Below are 18,329 nucleotides of genomic sequence, written 5' to 3'. Positions count from 1 at the left end.
CACCTAACTCTTCTGTTTTTCTCAAACCCTGTCCACAATGCTACTCTTTCAGTGAAGTCTTCCTTGGTTCGACAACCTGGTGAACATTGGTTAGTGGGAACATTTTGAGTTTCCGCCACCCTTGGCTTGTGCCTTTTGTAGGTAGGTCTGATGTGGGACTTGAATGGTATTTTGCTGTAAGTCTGAACTCCATTAATAGGCTGTAAATTCCTTGGGGGAAATTCACTCTTCTGTATTTGAATGCAGATGGTCTGGTTTTGAATGCAGTAAAGACCTTGATAATTTCAATTTCCTCACTTCCTTTTCACATTTTGAGATGTTCATAAGACGCAGTATGAAGTTCTGGTTTTGAATGCAGTAAAGACCTTGATAATTTCAATCCCCCCTTCCCTTTCGCATTTTGAGTGCTTGGTAAGAGGCAGTATAACGTGGTGGTGGAGTTAGAGTGTGTGGGGCTCGTAGCCTGGCTCTGCCATTTATTAACAAGGTAGCCTTGAGCAAGTTACTCAACTTTTCTGAGGCTGTTGCCTCAAGTGTGATATGGGGCTTAATAGTATTTATGTCATTGGCTTGTTTTGAGGATTAAAAGAGTTGATACAGATACTAAAAACAGGAGCTAAAACCAACTAAGTATTAGCAACTTTTGGGGGCCCTTTTGCCTATAAACTGTCTTATTTAAATTCTTGGATTCCCAAGTGGGATTCCCCAACTTCCTCCACTGCCTATATGGGATGCTCCTCAGTACTTCTTCCTGATCTCAGCTATCCAGCTCTCCCTGCTTGCCAATTACCATATCCTCTTCTTCCTCCATCCATGCCTGCTCCACATGAGAATGAGTTGAAAACTTTGTCTTTATTGCAACCTTCATATAGTGTATTATTTTATTTTCATCTTATTTTCTTTCTGTCCGTAGAGAGTCAAAAAGAGCTGAACTTTTCTATTTGTTTTAGTTTTACTTAATATTTTTTCTTTTTTTGCAAGGGTTTTCCCTTGGTTCAATTTTAGCTTCTGTTTTCTAGTGAAGAATAGCTGGGTAAATCTCCCCCATCCCACCACAGGTCTAAGTTATTTTTTTTACCTGAATTAAATCAGTTACCACAGTTCATATTTTTATTTTATTTTCATTTATTTACAATATTTTCTCCATTTCTGCGTGTTAATTGTAGACAGCATTGTTATTTGCTAATGTTACAGGTCAACAAGTTATTTCAGGACAGTTCTGTGTGCTTCAGCTGACACGTGCTTTCCTCCCTGTCATCACTTATTGAATCAAACCTGTGTCAGTATGAGCACTGTAACATTTCAGCCACTGACTGTGTTTTTAAGGTAGCTCATTTATTTCAGCTCCATATTTAGCTAATGCCATGAAGGGAACAAGACCTTTATCTCATTTATGTCTCAGGCATCATAAAATTGCTGAGTCACAGTGCATCTGAGGGCCGCTTTCACTAGGCAAATAATTTAAAGTTTGAAGTTGGAGTGATTTCAGATTTCTGCCAGGTTTATATTGTTGTGCAATTTCTTTTTTTTTTTTAATCTTTTTTTTTTTTTAATTTGGTATACTTGTGTAACTTCGTGGTGTTAAGGTGAGGAGGAGGTGGATAAGGAGACTATATGAACCAGAAAGGCCATTCATATTGTTCACAACTAACTGAATACAGAACCATCTAATCCATTATTTTAGATAGCCTTGTATGTATGATTCAGGCAGTTCAGACAGTAGTTTTGCTTTCTGCCTTTTATCTAGCTAGTTTTTGTGTGTGTGTGTGCGTGCGCATGTATGCACGCACATGCACGTGCACTTGAAAACAACGTTTATTGCTGCTGTTGTTGTGTGGAGTGTTCTATAAATTTAACTAGTTGGGAAGGTGTAGAGCAGGTGACTCCAGTTGAAATATTTTTTCAGGGTATGTGGAAGACAGTACCCTTGTCATGAAGATATTAGTACCATTAGAATTAATGATGACTGTTGGTACTCTGAGAAGAAAAAATTGTGGGGTTTGGATCATTGGATAATCTGCATTCCTTGCAGTTCCTAAACTGGATTGTTTAGTGATGGGACAGCATGGTTATATATGGTATATATGTATCTATGTTTACATACATATATACATTTATATACATACATGTATACATATGGTGCATATGGTTGTATACCCCCACTGCCTACCTGTCAAACCCTGTCATGTCAGACCTTCCATATAAATTAGCACATTTAAAGTTTCAGTTTATTGCAATAGTATAGTAGGCAGAGAAACTGGAAAGTTTAACCATTTGTGTGAGGGAAAATAATGGTGAAAACGTCTATATGTTCATTCATTCAACAAATATGTATTATGTACCCACTATGTGTCAGGCATTTTTCAGGGCTAGGGATACAATCATAAACAAGACAAAATCTCTTCCTTCACAGAACTTACATCCTAGTGGTGAAGACAGAAGGTAAACAAACAAATATATAGTATAACCGATGAGAAAGAAGAGAGACAAGGAAGTATTGGGGTTGGACAATTTATATATTTGGGGAAGATTTCGTTGATAAGGTGATATTTGAACTTTAATCTAAAGGAAGTGAGGGAGTTAGCCACGAAGCTGTTTGAGAAAACTTGCAGCAGTGGGCCTACAAAGGCCCTAAAGCAGAACATGCCTAGTTTATTAGAGGAAGGAGGCCAGTATGGCTGGGTGACAGCAAGTTAAGGAGATAGTAGAAGGAGCTGAAGTCAGAGATGCTGTGAAAGACCCAATTAAGTCCATTGTAAAGACTTTGGCTTTTACCCTGGGTGAGATGGGAAGCCATTAAAGGGTTTGAGCAGAAGAGAAACATAAACTAAGTGGCATTTTAAATGCATCTGGTAGCTGTGTTGAGAATCTATTGTAATAAAAGCCAGGAGAGGGATGACTTGGGCCCAGGTAGAAGAGTCGGAGTTGGTGAGGAATGGTTGCATTCTGGATATGTTTTGAACTTGGGGCTGGTAGAATTAAATTTGGGGTGGAAATGGGAGTGGGATAAAAATAAGAGTTCCTGTTAAATTAGAGAAGCTTATTAGACATTCAAAGAGCAATGTTGAGTAAGCAGTGGGTTTATAAGAATGGGATTGAAAGGCCTGCAGTCTAGGCTGAAGATGTAAATTTACACATTGATGGTGTATAAAGAGATAAGACTGGGCAGTCTCACCTATAATACTCAGTAACTGCACATTAGGACCCCTGGAGGAGTTTTTTTAAAATTCCACTGTCCTCCCAGAGGTCCTGACTGAATTGATCAGAAATAGGGCAAGACATTGTATTTTTAAGAATAGTCTACGATGATTCTAGTTTTGAATACTTAGATTGTTTATAGTTTTTTTTTTAACATTGTAAACAATGCTTCTATGAACCACCTTATAGTCTAATTTTTGTGCATATTCTTAGTTGCTTCCATAGGATATATTTCTAGAATACTGTTATTTTTATTTAGTCAATTCACATGTGAAGAACACATGCTTTTGTTCTGGCATACAATTCTTAAAATATTCTAAAGTTGTGAATTTGCTTAATAAAATTTCCATACCTTAAGGGTTAGAACAACTTATTAAACAATTGATAACATAGATTGTGAAAATCATCCAAAATCTATAGTGACATTTAAGTGTCAAATCTTTTTCCTAGACATAGTGCTAAGAGGTCTTAGCATTGTTTAATCAGAAGAAAAGAAATCATAGCTAAGAAAGAGAAAAAAATGAATAGAATACAGAAAGCGCATTTAATTCTGATTTAGTTATCAAGGTAGTCACAATCTGGGAGTCATTTTAATTTTCTTATCAAATACCTTCTTTCTCAGTGAATTTCTTCAGGTTAAAACAAATCACAGTATCAAAGACACACAGTATAAAATGTTGGTAAACAAGGATGAAGGAAACCAATTAGGAAGCTCAATTGCAGGGATTCAGGAGAGAGAGAGAGAAAAGTAGACAGCGTGGACTAGGATGGCAACAGTAAAACTGGAGAGGGGTGAATGGATTTAGTATATATTTTAGAAGTAAAGCCTGCAGATAATATGGGTGAATCTCATTGCTGTTTTGAGATGTTTCTCCCTCCCACATTCCTGAAAATGTAAAGTCTTTAGTTTTTAGTTACCAGACAGTACCACCTACTACCTGACATTACATTGTCAATTTATTGACCCCTTAGATTCCCTCTTATTTCTCAAAAATTATAACTCTTGGCTTACTCTCCAACTCCACTGCTGTCTTAATTTTTAGCTTGAAATGTATGTGTAAATGATCCTTCCAACACCCTGGCCTCTCACTTCCTTGAACTCATATCCAATGGTCTTATCCTCCATTGCCCTGGAGCTACTCACTCCCTTGGTTTTAGGACTTTGTCATTGCCAAACTCTCAATCTCATTCACTGATTACCACCTACCTTTCCACGCCCTCTAATACTCTGACCCCAACAATCTTTCAATGACACCAGTATTGGATTTAGCTAAGCAGAGACCATTATGAGACTAGAACAAGGACTTTATTTTATTTATTTATATTTTAAAAGCTCTTTATTGGAATATAATTGCTTTACACTCCTGGGCCAGTTTTAGAGGTACACCAAACTGAATCAGCTGTATTTATACACATATCCCCATATCCCCTCCCTCCCACGTCTCTCTCCCACCCTCCCTTTCCTGGCCCTCTAAGTCATCATGCATCATCGAGTTTATCTCCCTATGTTATGCAGCAACATCCCACTAGCTATCTATTTTACATTTGGTAGTGTATGTATGTCAGTGCTACGCTTTCACTTTGTCCCAGCTTCCCCTTTGCCCCACTCCCCCAACCCTGTGTCCTCAAGTCCGTTCTCTACATCTGCATCTTTATTCTTGCCCTGTCACTGGGTTCATCAGTACCATTTTTTTTTTTAGATTCCATATATATGAGTTAGCATACAGTGTTTGTTTTTCTCTTTCTGGCTTACTTCACTCTGTATGACAGTCTCTAGATCTATCCACCTCATTACAAATAACTCAATTTCATTCCTTTTTATGGCTGAGTAATATTCCACTGTATATATATATGTGCCACATCTTCTTTATCCATTCATCTGTTGTTGGGAATTTAGGTTGCTTCCATGTCCTGGCTATTGTAAATAGTGCTGCAATGAACATTATGGTACATGTTTCTTTTTGGATTATGGTTTTCTCTGGGTATATGCCCAGTAGTGGGATTGGTGGGTCATATGGTAGTTCCGTTTTTAGTTTTTTAAGGAACCTCCAAACTGTTTTCCATAGTGGCTGTGCCAACTTACATTCCCACCAACAGGGCAGGAGAGTTCCCTTTTCTCCACACCCTCTCCAGAATTTATTGTTTCTTAATTTTTTGATGATGGCTCTTCTGACTGGTGTGAAGTGATACCTCATGGTGGCTTTGACTTGCATTTCCCTAATAATTAGTGATGTTGAGCATCTTTTCATGTGTTTGTTAGCCATCTACATGTCTTGTTTGGAGAAATACCTATTTAGGCCTTCCGCCCATATGTGGATTGGGTTATTTGCTTTTTTGGTATTAAGCTGCATGAGCTGCTTGTATATTTTGGAGATTAATCCTTTGTCAGTTGCTTCGTTGGCAAATATTTTCTCCCATTCTGAGGGTTGTCTTCTTGTTTATTGTTTATTTTGCTGTTCAAAAGCTTTTAAGTTTCATTAGGTCCCATTTGTTTATTTTTGACTTTATTTCCATTATTCTAGGAGGTGGGTTGAAAAGGATCTTGCTTTGATTTATGTCATAGAGTCTTCTGCCTATGTTTTCCTCTAAGGGTTTTATAGTATCTGGCCTTATATTTAGGTCTTTAATCCATTTTGAGTTTATTTTTGTGTACGGTGTTAGGAAGTGTTCTAATTTCATTCTTTTACATGTAGCTGTCCAATTTTCCCAGAACCACTTATTGAAGAGGCTGTCCTTTTTCCGTTGTATATTCTTGCCTCCTTCATCAAAGATAAGGTGCCCATGTGTGTGTGGATTTACCTCTGGGCTCTCTATTCTGTTCCATTGATCTACATTTCTGTTTTTGTGCCAACACCATACTGTCTTGATCACTGTAGCCTTGTAGTATAGTTTGAAGTCAGGGAGCCTGATTCCTCCAGCTCTGTCTTTCCTTCTGAAGATTGCTTTAGCTATTCGATGTCTTTGGCATTTCCATACAAATCATAAGATTTCTAGAACAAAGACTTTAAAGGTGTGCAGGAGAGAGACAATAACGTTTGACGATGGATGTCAGTGAGAATGTGGTACTATCAGTGGATTATGGGTCCTGGTCCTATAGGACTTGCTGATGGATTTGATGTAAATATTTGAAAGATGAAAGGGACTTCCCTGGTAGTCCAGTGGTAAAGAATACGTCCTGCAATGCAGGAGACGCAAGTTCAATCCCTGGTTGGGGAACTAAGAACCCACATGCCGTGAGGCAACTAAGCCCACACGCCACAAGTACTAAGCCCATGCACCCTGGTACCTGCTCGCCAGAGCTAGAGAAGAGAAAACCCACACACCACAACTAGAGAGAATCTCACGTGCCACAGGAAAAGATCCCGCATGCCACAACAAAGACCCAATACAGACAAAACAAAAATAAAATAATAAAATATTTTTTAAACATGATGAGAAAAATCAAGATGATTTCAGATTTTTATCTGAGGCACTAAAGTGGTAGTAAAGTCGTTTATAGAGATGAAAAAGGCTAAGTAAGGAAGGAGCAGATTTGGCAGTTGTATGAATCAAGAACTATTTTGGCAGAGTTAAATTGGAAATTCCAATATCTAACTAGAGATGTAGACTAAGGAATCAGATCTAATCACTTGGAGCTCAGGGAAGAGATCAGGATTGGGATAGAAATTTTGTAACAGTTATCCTAGGTGGCATTCAAAGTCTGGGGACTGGTTGAAGTCACACTCCAGGCCCAGGGGAAAGGAGGAAAAGCAGCCAACGTTTAAGAGGGCTGCAGTTTCCATTTGAATAAGAAAGCAAAGGGAAAGTTCACAGAAGGAGTTGAGGCTATGGGAATTTTGATGGGCAGTGAATTCCAGAGGGCAGAGAGGAAGAATTTCAGACAATAATTTTAGACCCAATCAACAGGAATTTAAATTTCTTCTAGTATCAGCCAATATTGCTTTGAAACAGTTCAAATGTGATGAGATCTGGCTGTAAAAGCCCTAGAATGATTTATTACAGAACTTGAATTATATTAAAAGATATTGGATAGCCTAATCAAGAGTCCTAATGCTTTCTCTCTAAATTTCCAGGTCTGAAGGATTGATCAGTTTCTTAAAGGGAAAAGAAAAAAAAAAAAAAGATTCAATCTACCTTAGAAAAATTTCATTAAATGATTTTCAGAATCACCTATTTTTCAGTTTCATCTATCTCAACTTGAATGTTTCATAGACGTATGACTTTATGAATGTAGACATCTTGCTTACAAGCAAATTAAGGTTTTTAAATTTATTTTTTGTAAATACATTCATGTAATTCAAAATTATACAAAGAGAAACTTTGCTTCCATCTCTGTCCTCTCCACCCCTGTGTACCTCACCCCAATTGCCTATATTTCTTACTTATCCTTACATTGTTTCTTTTTTTGTTGTTGTTTCTTTATACAAGTCAAGCAATACAAACTTATATTCTTATCTCTACTTTTTTAAATTTAAAAAGTAGAATACTATTTACACTGCTCTGCACCAGCTTTGATTACCTGATGAATCCTGAAAATCCTTCCATGTCAGTAGAGATTTTCGTCATCTTTTTTTTCTTATTCTTTTTTGTAGTAACATACATTGTGAGAATGTACCATAATTTATTTTATTAGCTCTTTATTGATGGACAATTGACTTGTTACCTGGTAATTAAGATATGTATCTATGCCAGAGATGAAAATGCCGTAGAAATTATTCTTTATTTCCCAACTTTTAGAAAATAGGATCTAATTCTTTAGGGGTATTCTACAAGGCTGAAAGAAGTTTTGAATTTATTTTTGATAGCTTAATTTTTAAAGGAAATTGCTTTAATCAAAAGAAAATTTCAAGTTTTCTTTAGAACAGAAGGCATTAATTTCAAATATCCTAGAATTAAAGAGCTCCCAGGGGACTATCTAAAGCCAACAGCCATCAGCCTCAGCCTTTGTCATTTGAGCTCAGTCATTACCTTTCTCCTATGTTTCAGGGAAAGATACCTCAAAATTGTAAGAACAGTATCTTAGAATTACGGTTTCTAGGTCAACGTAATGGAGACATTACTTTAGATGTGGTTTAGCCGTGAACTTGACTAGCAGATTTATTCTGCTAAAGAAACAAGCTACTCAGGTCCAACTGGAAAAATACATAGAAGAAATTCAGAGGATTGTTGGCCTTGGTGATGGAGGCCCTCTTTTCCTCTAAAAGAAACCATAGTAGAATACTCTTTAGGGGGATCTCCATGAGTCATAAAACTCACTGAAATGATTATAGGTCAAGTCTGTGTCTCCTTGGAGAGAAGATCCATTCTGAAATTTTCTTTCAGCAAACTAAAGATAAGCTACTTAAATATTTTTTTTCCAGCCAGATTAGGGCCTGGCAGACTAAGAAGGTTCATGAATGAATACATCTCTTTATCTAAAAAGCCACCATATCAATGGTGACCTGAAGTGAAAAGCCAGGCCTCAACTGCTGCAAGAATTTCTTATAAGAATTCTTTTATCTCTTTTCTTAACAGGATTAATGAAGTTCTAAATGTTAATTGTGACCACTCCTCTAAAAGTTGCTCTGGGAAAGGCCACAAGTTGTGGCTATTCTCCATTGCTGAGGTGGTCATCAGTAACAACAATAACTAACATTTATTGAATACTCATTCTTCCCAGGTACTTTAGAATGGGCGTGGCCTCTTTCCTCAAAGACCATTATTCATCATGAAAACAGCTTCAACACTGCCTCTGTTTTCCAGCAATTGGATTCCAGAATTGGATGAACATTGAGACGTGACTGTGGTTTATCAGTAATAAGAAGGATTCCATTGCTCTTTGGAGATGGGAGATAAATACTATAATGGTTAGTTTCCAGGATGCTCTATAAGGGTAAAGGAAATGCCATCTGTAGATTTGTGCACAGACCAAAGACCATGGTTCTTATGTCCTGCTGTGCAGTAAGTTTTCTGAGGGTGAAAGGAGTTTAAAGATCCCTTCCTACTTTTCTGTGAGTTTCATGGGAGCAGAAATTATATCTCTCTTGCTCGTCTTATTTCCTCTACTTTAAAAAGTGCTTTGTACATAGTGGTAAAGTATTAAAATGACACTTAAAGCATAGTAAGGAAAACGACTGGGGTGGGGAGGAGAGCACTATAGTGATAGGTATAGTACCACTGGAGTGGAGTTTTGCAGTGAGAGAGAGAGATTGGGCTCAACTGTTAACACAGCATGGACAAGTGGGAATTTATAGCCAAGGAGCAGAGTGGGGGTCAGTGGATGGAAAATTACTAGGAAACAACATCAGAGGTAAGGTAAGATTCTGGCTAAACTGACCTAACAGGATTCTTGCTGAGGGCAGCCCAGGGTAATCAGACATCATCTGGGGGATGGTAGCGAATGAGGAACCTGGTTAGATATTGAGGGTGATGAGATATGCAGGATGGGAGATTCTGGCTCAACTGATTTATTAGGATTCTTGTTTAAATTGGAGAACACAGTAGATGAATACAGAAGTCCAAAAGTTAAGCCTAGTTGAAAAAGAGTTCAGGGGAATCTGAGTAGAGTTTGGTCAATGAGAGAATCTTTTTCAAAAGAAAGCAGTCAAATATCTGTGGAATGAATAATGAATAATAATGAATTCCTTGTATAAAAAATTCATATACTCATCCATTTGTTCATTTCACAAATATATAAGTGAAATATTTATAGTATAGGCACTGTTCTAGGCACTTGGGGGACAATGTCAGTGAACAACACCCAGATTTAGTCCCTGCCCTCATGGAACTTATATTCTAGCTGGTAAACGAGGTAAGTAAAATATATGTTAAGTGTGATTACAATCAATGCTAAGGAGAAGAAAAAGCAGGGAAAAGAGAATAGGAAATCTGGGGGAAAGGATATCGTATTGAAATTTTAGATACGGTGGCCAGAGAAGACCTCCCTAAGATGGTGACATTTAAGTAAAGCTTGGATGGAAGTGAGTGAAGGAAGGATCTGCCAGGTATCTGGGGAAAGAACATTCCAACTGATGCAGAAGCAATAGCAGGTATACAGATCCCGCAGCAGGAGTATGCCAAGAAGTGTGACAAGGTCAGAAAGGTAAAGTAAGACAGAACACACAGCCTTCTGTTCATTGTATAGACTTTGGCCTTTACCCAGGGTGAGGTGGGAAGACATTGAAAGATTTTGAGCAGAGAGGTAATGTGTTGGGATGGACATTTTCAAAGGGTACTCTGCTGCGTCAAGAATGGATTGAAGAGCAGTAAGGGCAGAAGTTAGGAGGTTATTGCAACAATCCAGGCAAGAGATGTCCAGGGTGTTATTGGTGCCAGATACTTAGCAGTGGCTGAATTCTGTATTGATTTTTAAAGACAACACAGAAAGTAATGGCTTATGGATCTGTTGTGAGGTGTGAGAAAAAGAAGTGAAGGGTGAAAACCGTGGGGAAATTCTCTTACAGTTGGTGCTGAGTTATGTCTGAGACCACAGTATATTGCACTGAAACATTGTTCACATGTGTAAAGCAAAAATATAAAGCTCCCTAAAAAATGGTAATACAAAGTAACATGTCCCAACCAATTTCTTGACTTAGGCATGTGCTTAGCATTTTCTGCACTGGATTATGTTTAACTTGAAAGTTGAACCTGATAGAATTTAAGCTCTTAATGGGTAGGGCTTGTGACTTTTGTCTTTATTTTTCTATTTCCTAGCAAAGTACCTGGCATAGAGTAGACACTGAATACATGTTTGCTGAGCAAATAAATTTTTCTGAATGTGTTATCTTCCCAAGCATTTTGCATATGAGTTTACTTTAAAATCTTTTGGTTTATAAAACACAAAGTTTTTTGTATTAAAATATATACACATTGCAAATGGTACCAGGGTTCTGCTCAGAAACATCTACTCTTGAGCTTTTTCTGTACATGTTGTAATTCAATTAACATTTCTTTAGATTCCTGTTGAGCTTGTATTATTATGTCCACTATCAAAAAAATACGTCCCCTATCAGTGATAAGTTGTGAATTTGAGAATTTATTTTGTAGTAAGTTTGATTTCTCTTAACTGAGACTTTTATGTTCTGCTTTAAGAAGTTCATAAAGCACAAAAGTGGTCCTGAATACACTCAGATTGCCACTGCCCCACTGTGCCAGCACTTCCACCTTTATGTAATAATGACCTCATCTTTTCAGTTGCTCCCATTACAAACCTCTCTTTTATTCACCCTGAACTTCACTTTCTCATTTCCATCCACTCATGTCATTTAGTGCCTATCTACTCTTTTTTTAAAAATTAATTAATTAATTATTATTATTATTTTTTATTGGCTGTGTTGGGTCTTCGTTGCTGCATGTGAGCTTTCTGTAGTTGCGGCGAATGGGGGCTACTCTTCATTTCAGCTTCTTATTGTGGTGGCTTTTCTTGTTGTGGAGCACGGGCTCTAGGTGCATGGGCTCAGTAGTTGTGGCTCACAGGCTCTAGAGCACAGGCTCAGTGGTTGTGGTAGCGCCTGTCTACTCTTAAGCTGGCAGATGAAGTGGCTTCTACATGTTGAATCCAACTTGGTGACTGCTTTTCAGAATTATATCAACCTTGAAAGAAAATAAAGTTAAATAAATCTTTCTGGATCTCCTTCATTCCCCACCTCCCCCACAACACCAGACGAGGGAAAGTCAGTGGAAAACTCTCCCTCACTTTCTTTCCATCCCCAGCAATTGTTATTCAGATTCTCCTTCTGAAAGGACACAACCCTACCCAGCACACAAATTTCTTCCTCTATATTCTTACATTTTTTGAACCATTTGTCACTCCAGGAAATATGTGGCATATTTAAAAAACAAGTCACTCTTATGACATATTTATAAATTTTTACATGCATTATCTTAATCTTTATAACATTAGCTATGCTATGAAGATTATCAACCATCTTTATTTATTTCAGAAGGCAAAGTAAGAAATGGGCCCCAAATCACACAGCATGTAGAAGATTTAGATTTGGTCTAAGAACAGAGAACCTGTGGCATTAACAGTCTCAGTGGGGCCTGTGAGTACTGTGTATGTAAGGGTAAAATGTATGTTCACCCAGCCCTCCTATTATACAGCCACTTGATTTGTCTTTGTAAGTGTCACTATGTAGTGGAAGGATTTATCTTAGATGCACAGGGGGAGTATGTGTGGAAAATGTCCAGCAATTTTGTAAGACTCATCTGTGTGTCTTCTTTTCAATATACAGTTTTCATTCAATCTTTCCACAATTTTTTGATGCACACTCACTCTGTGCCAGACACTGTACTGGAGACTAGAGATACAATTGTGGATAAAACAGCAAATTCCTTGCTCTCATAGAGCTTGCATTTCAGTTAGGAGGGGAAGACAAAAAACAAATTAAAGAATATCTAATAGCACTAAAAGCTAAGGATAAAATAAAGGAGAAAATGCAGCTACAGAGTGCTGGGAAGGCATGGGACTGTGGGTAGGAGAAGCTATTTAAAATAAGATGGCCAGGGAAGACCTCATTATAAAGAAGACAACTGAGCAGAGACCAGAAAGAGGGTGAAGGAACTGGCCATACTGCTCTTTGAGAGAAGAACCTTCAAGGCAGAAGAAACAGCAGCTGCAAAAGCCTTGAGGCTGGAATGTATTTAGTGGGCTTGGTTGGTTAGTTGGTATTGTTTTTATTTCTGTTTTTTTTTTTTTCAGGACAGCAGCTTCTGACAGTCCTATTGAAAGGAAACATTTGATATTTCAGCAGGTCACTCCCATTCAATTACTGTACATATTCTACCTTCTTTTAATTTCAAAGGGATTTATGGGTCACCAAAATCACAAAATCCACTTTCAACTGAAATACATTAATAAATAAAGTGCATCATCATATTAATAGCAGTTAAAATCTGCCCAGATATCACCTATCAGCTATATGTTACAGAATTCAGTCCATCTGTCAGAACCATGGCCAAGAGAAGGCAGATGAGAGACCACAGAGTTGCCATAAAGGGTGAAAAACACAGGGTCAAAATTGTGACTCAGACTCCTTCCCATTGCTCATGGGTAGAGTAGATGAGCTGGGCCTGTCTCGTCTAGATATTTTGTTTTCAAATCAGCCTTTCTTCCCAGGAGACTGGCGATTTCAGTAGGACTCTTTGGGTGGCAAGGAACAAAGATCTCCTTGAGCTTACTCAGGTAAAGAAGGTTTTTAGTCCCCCCTCACCCGCCTGGACCGCAAGGTTTGTGGGATCTTAGTTCCCCAACCAGGGACTGAACCTGGGCCCTCAGCACTGAGAATGTGGAGTCCTAACCACTGGACAGCCAGGGAATTCCCCAAAGTTTTATTACAAGGATTTATAAGGTTTGACTGAAACCTGACCCAAGACCAAGAGCTACCACAGGAGGCTGGGACCAGGAACTATGGGAGCTGCGTGCCCCCAGTTCAGGGGGCCTCCTCTGTCCTACTCTCGTTGCTCACTGGATTCCTCTGCCTACTCCTCTGATAACTTTGATTTACCAATGGCTTTAGGTTTTTCGGGTTTTGTTGTTTTCGCTAATTGCTGAGTTGCTTTTAAAATTAAAATGATACATTCATGAATAAAGAATTATTTTTCCTCTACTCAAGACTCTCAGCCTTTTTCCTTAGAAGGTAATTTCTGTTAATAACAGTCTCTTATGCATCATCTCAGGCATTTTCTGCGCACATGTAAGCATACATACATTTTACACACAAATAATTGCATAGAATGCACAGTTTTCCCCAAATTTTAATAAAAATTGTATCTAGAAACAGATTGGTTTACTAATTTACCTTGTTTGATCAAAGCAATTCATGTTAGAAAAAAATTCAGTAAAACAGTTTATGCTTTTTCTGTAGTCTTTTTCACTCATTAGTTAGTTATTCACTCCTTTTTAGTTTTCCAGATCAGATGACCCCTCAGGAGGCATATTAAAGGATTTAAAATTTAGATCATGAAATAAATCATTCATTCCCAATAAGCAATACAACACTATGCGTTATTCCTTTCAAATATACTGACCGTGGCTGTTTTATGATTTCAGCTTCACGGTGCTATGGTCCTTGGCTAAATCCAGAGCAGTTTACATTTTGTAGTGGGCACACAACTGAGGTAGGCAAGAAATAGAACTTTTTCTATTGTTCTATAACTCAATTTCTATCTAGGACCCCTATTTGACCAAGGTTGTGGAAATGTGGAGTTCCTCCCTTTCCTGTGGTTACGTCTACGTTCTAGGAGCTTTTGGCATACCAGGAAGTTGGGGTGTGTCCTCTTTGTTGCCTACCAACTGTCCATGAAGTCATCCCTGCCCCCACCTGCCTGGTCCCTTTAGGTCGTGTAACCGGGTCTACACTGTTGTGAATGGCATCATTGCTGCTGCTTCCATTGCTGTGCTTGGGCTTTGGGAAGTCACACTGTCTCTCTGAAGCCACATCTGCCTAGACTCCTATGCAGTCATTTCCTCTCTGGGGTTCTGCAACTTTCCCCACACAAGGAGACACAAGCCTATTTGGTCTCAGACTCTTGGGTTTTAGTGTGTTTCTTTCTGCACTGTCCACAGAGGACAGCATTCGGCACCCTTTACCCAGTTTTCATCTATGTGAAACCTTTATCACTTTCTCTCCACCTCTCTTTTCTGCCCACCAGTCTACCAGCCCCCAACCAGGGTGTCTTTTGTTTCAGTTTGGGATAGATGAAGGTCGGGAGGGGGTGAAGAGCAAAGCGGTAAAAGGGGCGGCTATTCTGCTAGGGTAAGATCCCTTAGCTTTTCCTTTAGGTTTCTATTCTGGGACAATACCCATTGGGCCCTCCGCTCCACCTGCATCTGGCCCCATCCCATCTAGCCCCAGCACATCAGCCTCCTCCTGTTACATCACGTGAAGGAAAATCCATTAGAAGTGCTCCACCAGGTCGGCATTTAATTTCCCAGAGGGCTCTATTTGTTGAAGTTCAGTCTTCCCCTTTGTATCCCACTTTATAGGCTTAAAAGGAGCAGAATATTTGGCAAACCTGAACCAGAGGGCAGTAGAATCTGTTCTTTGTCTGCTCCTGAAGAGAGAAGCCCTAAAGGAACAGCTGAGAAGGCCCAGAAAGTGGGCTGGATCAAGTCTTGGTCCTGGGAGACAAACAATTTAGGGTGGGGGTGGTGAGGTCACCTACATCTCCCCAGCTCACATTGGTCCTGTTTACCTTTGGGACAACAGGACTATGTGGTTTCCTGCCTTTAAATCAACTTTCCAGATACATCTCTACCAACTCCTGCTTTAGAGAGAGGGAGCCCATTACATAGTGTATAGGAAGGACTCTCGATTCAGGGCTCTAAGATGTGGCAGAATATTTAGAAATCCTTAAGACAAAATGAATTTTATTATAATTAACAGAAAAAGCAGTATATACATTCTATTAGGCTGAAAAAAATAAATCAGTTCTCCTTTATTTTTTCCCACTATATAGTATTTTCACAGATTAAGCTTTTAGGAAAGAAGTGAAAATACGTATAGTTTTGTTCATGGTGTAGACATTAAAAAGTCAATGTCCGACATAGGCTGAGAAGTTGGGTGACAGCGTGCATCTCTGCCATGTTTGTGCTGCTCTTCCCCAAGCAGGCTTTTTAGCAGCAAAGTCTGTAACTGTGCTGTCACTATGGTAAAGGATGCAGAAAAGGTATTCATCTCTTTCCCTCTTTCAACACCATTGACCATGCTTCATCATCTGTGAACTGATGTTTTCTAGTCACAATTACACTTCAAATTTAGAAAAACACTCAGCATGGAATTTAAAGTCATTAGGACTGGGTAGAATCCCATGGCAATTGCAAAGGTGGGTACTGGTTGGGAACTGACTTTGTTTCTTGGGTACTCAACCAAGAACCCCAAATTGTGGTTGGCAGCTTCAATAGTACTATCTGAAAATTAGTACATTTATAATAAGTTGTTGTTAACTTCTTTATTACCTTATTCTAAACATGTGTAAACTGATTACTTTAAGCTGGTTTTATAGGGGTTTGTAGGGTTTGTACAAGGTTCATTTTGTTTCATATGTTTAGTTATTTTCTCTTTCTCTTTATGACGCTTCAAAGAAAATCATTTAGACAAAGAAAGCATTTGCTATTCTAGATCAGGACTTGGACATTTAATTCACTGCAGAGAGGCACAAATGGGGTAAATCGAGGGTACTACAATTTGGATTGATGAGGATTGTGGTGTTCCGAAAGACTCATATGTCAACTCATTGTAGCCAGATAGAAATGTGAGTCCTGGTGGTCCAGTGGTTAAGACTCCACGCTTCCACTGCAGGGGACATGGGTTCAATCCCTAGTCAGAGAATGAAGATCTCACATGCAGTGTGGCCAAAAAAGAAAGAAAAGAAAAGAAGAAAGGAAAGGAAAAGAAAAAAGAAAAGAAAAGAGTCCAATGTTAACAGAACTGCTGGTTCAAATGTGAGGGCTTCCTATGTGGCGCAGTGGTTAAGAATCTGCCTGCTAATGCAGGGGACATCGGTTCGATCCCTGCTCCAGGAAGATCCCACATGCTGCAGAGCAACTAAGTCTTGTGTGCCACAACTATTGAGACTGCGCTTTAGAGCCCCGTGAGCCACAGCTATTGAGCCCACGTGCTGCAACTACTGAAGCCCACATGCCTAGAGCCTGAGGTCCGCAACAAGAGAAGCCATGGCAATGAGGAGTCCGCGCACCACAATGAAGAGTAGCTCCCACTCAACGCAATTAAAGAAAGCCCACGCACAGCAAAAAAGACCCAACACAGCCAATAAAATCAATCAATTAATTAATTAATTAAAAGACAATGTGAAGGCAGAGCGGTTTAGTCGTTCGTTGGAAGAGCCTCTGATTTATCTCAGTGACTGCGGCTCTTCATTGGGTGGCAGGAGCGGCGCGGCGGTCGGAGAGGGGGCCGAAGACTTCGGTATTGGGTGAAAGAAAATGGCCCGAACCAAGCAGACTGCTCGTAAGTCCACGGGTGGCAAAGCGCCCCGCAAACAGCTGGCCACTAAAGCGGCCAGGAAAAGCGCTCCCTCTACCGGCGGGGTGAAAAAGCCTCATCGCTACAGGCCCGGGACCGTTGCGCTTCGAGAAATCCGTCGTTACCAGAAATCCACCGAGCTCCTGATCCGGAAGCTGCCTTTCCAGAGGTTGGTGAGGGAGATCGCCCAGGACTTCAAAACCGACTTGAGGTTCCAGAGCGCCGCCATCGGTGCGCTGCAGGAGGCTAGTGAAGCGTACCTGGTGGGTTTGTTTGAAGATACTAATCTGTGTGCCATCCACGCTAAGAGAGTCACCATCATGCCCAAAGACATCCAGTTGGCTCGCCGGATACGGGGAGAGAGAGCTTAAGTGAAGGCAGTTTTTATGGTGTTTTGTGGTAAATTTTGTAAAATACTTTGGTTTAATTTGTGACTTTTTTGGTAAGAAATTGTTTATAATATGTTACATTTGTACTTAAGTCATTCCATCTTTCACTCAGGATGAATGCGAAAAGTGACTGTTCACAGACCTCAGTGATGTGAGCACTGTTGCTCAGGAGTGACAAGTTGCTAATATGCAGAAGGGATGGGTGATATTTCTTGCTTCTCATGATGCATGTTTCTGTATGTTAATGACTTGTTGGGTAGCTATTAAGGTACTAGAATTGATAAATGTGTACAGGGTCCTTTTGCAATAAAACTGGTTATGACTTGATCCAAGTGTTCAACAATTGGGGCTGTTAAGTCTGACCATACATCACTGTGATAGAATGTGGGCTTTTTCAAGGGTGAAAATACAAGTCTTAACCACAGTGTAACTTACAGTTTCCTTAAAAAAAAAAAAAAAGTAAACCTGGCAGCTATAGAATACACTATGTGCATTTATAATAGCTATTTTATATATTGTAGTGTCAACATTTTTAAATTAAATGTTTTACATTCACATGTGGTGGGGAGTCTTGTCATTAAGGTGTGTGTAATTTAGAGTCCGGTTGGTTTTCTCTCGTACCTAGACTGCACTTGTTTTCATACGTAGTAAAATGCTTTGCACATTATGCCTTGCATAAGTCCTCATTCTACCACATGTTAACTAACCCTCTAGCTGATGATGCAAACACTAACGGGGGGATTTATTTATAAGGGCTCTAGACTATAATATGAGTTAT

At 39.2% G+C, this 18,329-nt stretch overlaps 1 protein-coding gene across 1 annotated transcript; it reads left to right on the top strand.

The window, feature by feature from the left end:
- Positions 1–16,999: 16,999 nt before the first annotated feature.
- Positions 17,000–18,106, top strand: LOC130839048 (histone H3.3A). The gene has a single exon (XM_057712861.1). It carries the CDS (start codon positions 17,123–17,125, stop codon positions 17,531–17,533), a length of 411 nt encoding a protein of 136 aa, XP_057568844.1. The 5' UTR covers positions 17,000–17,122; the 3' UTR covers positions 17,534–18,106.
- The last annotated feature ends 223 nt before the right edge of the window (positions 18,107–18,329 follow it).

Source organism: Hippopotamus amphibius, chromosome 16 (assembly GCF_030028045.1).
Source record: "Hippopotamus amphibius kiboko isolate mHipAmp2 chromosome 16, mHipAmp2.hap2, whole genome shotgun sequence".
In the NCBI taxonomy this organism is placed as follows: Eukaryota; Metazoa; Chordata; class Mammalia; order Artiodactyla; family Hippopotamidae; genus Hippopotamus; species Hippopotamus amphibius.
This window is presented reverse-complemented; position numbering and strand designations above follow the sequence as displayed.

Excerpts from the sequence above, each read along its gene's own strand:
- LOC130839048 (XM_057712861.1), top strand. The coding sequence starts at position 17,123 with ATGGCCCGAACCAAGCAGACTGCTCGTAAGTCCACGGGTGGCAAAGCG.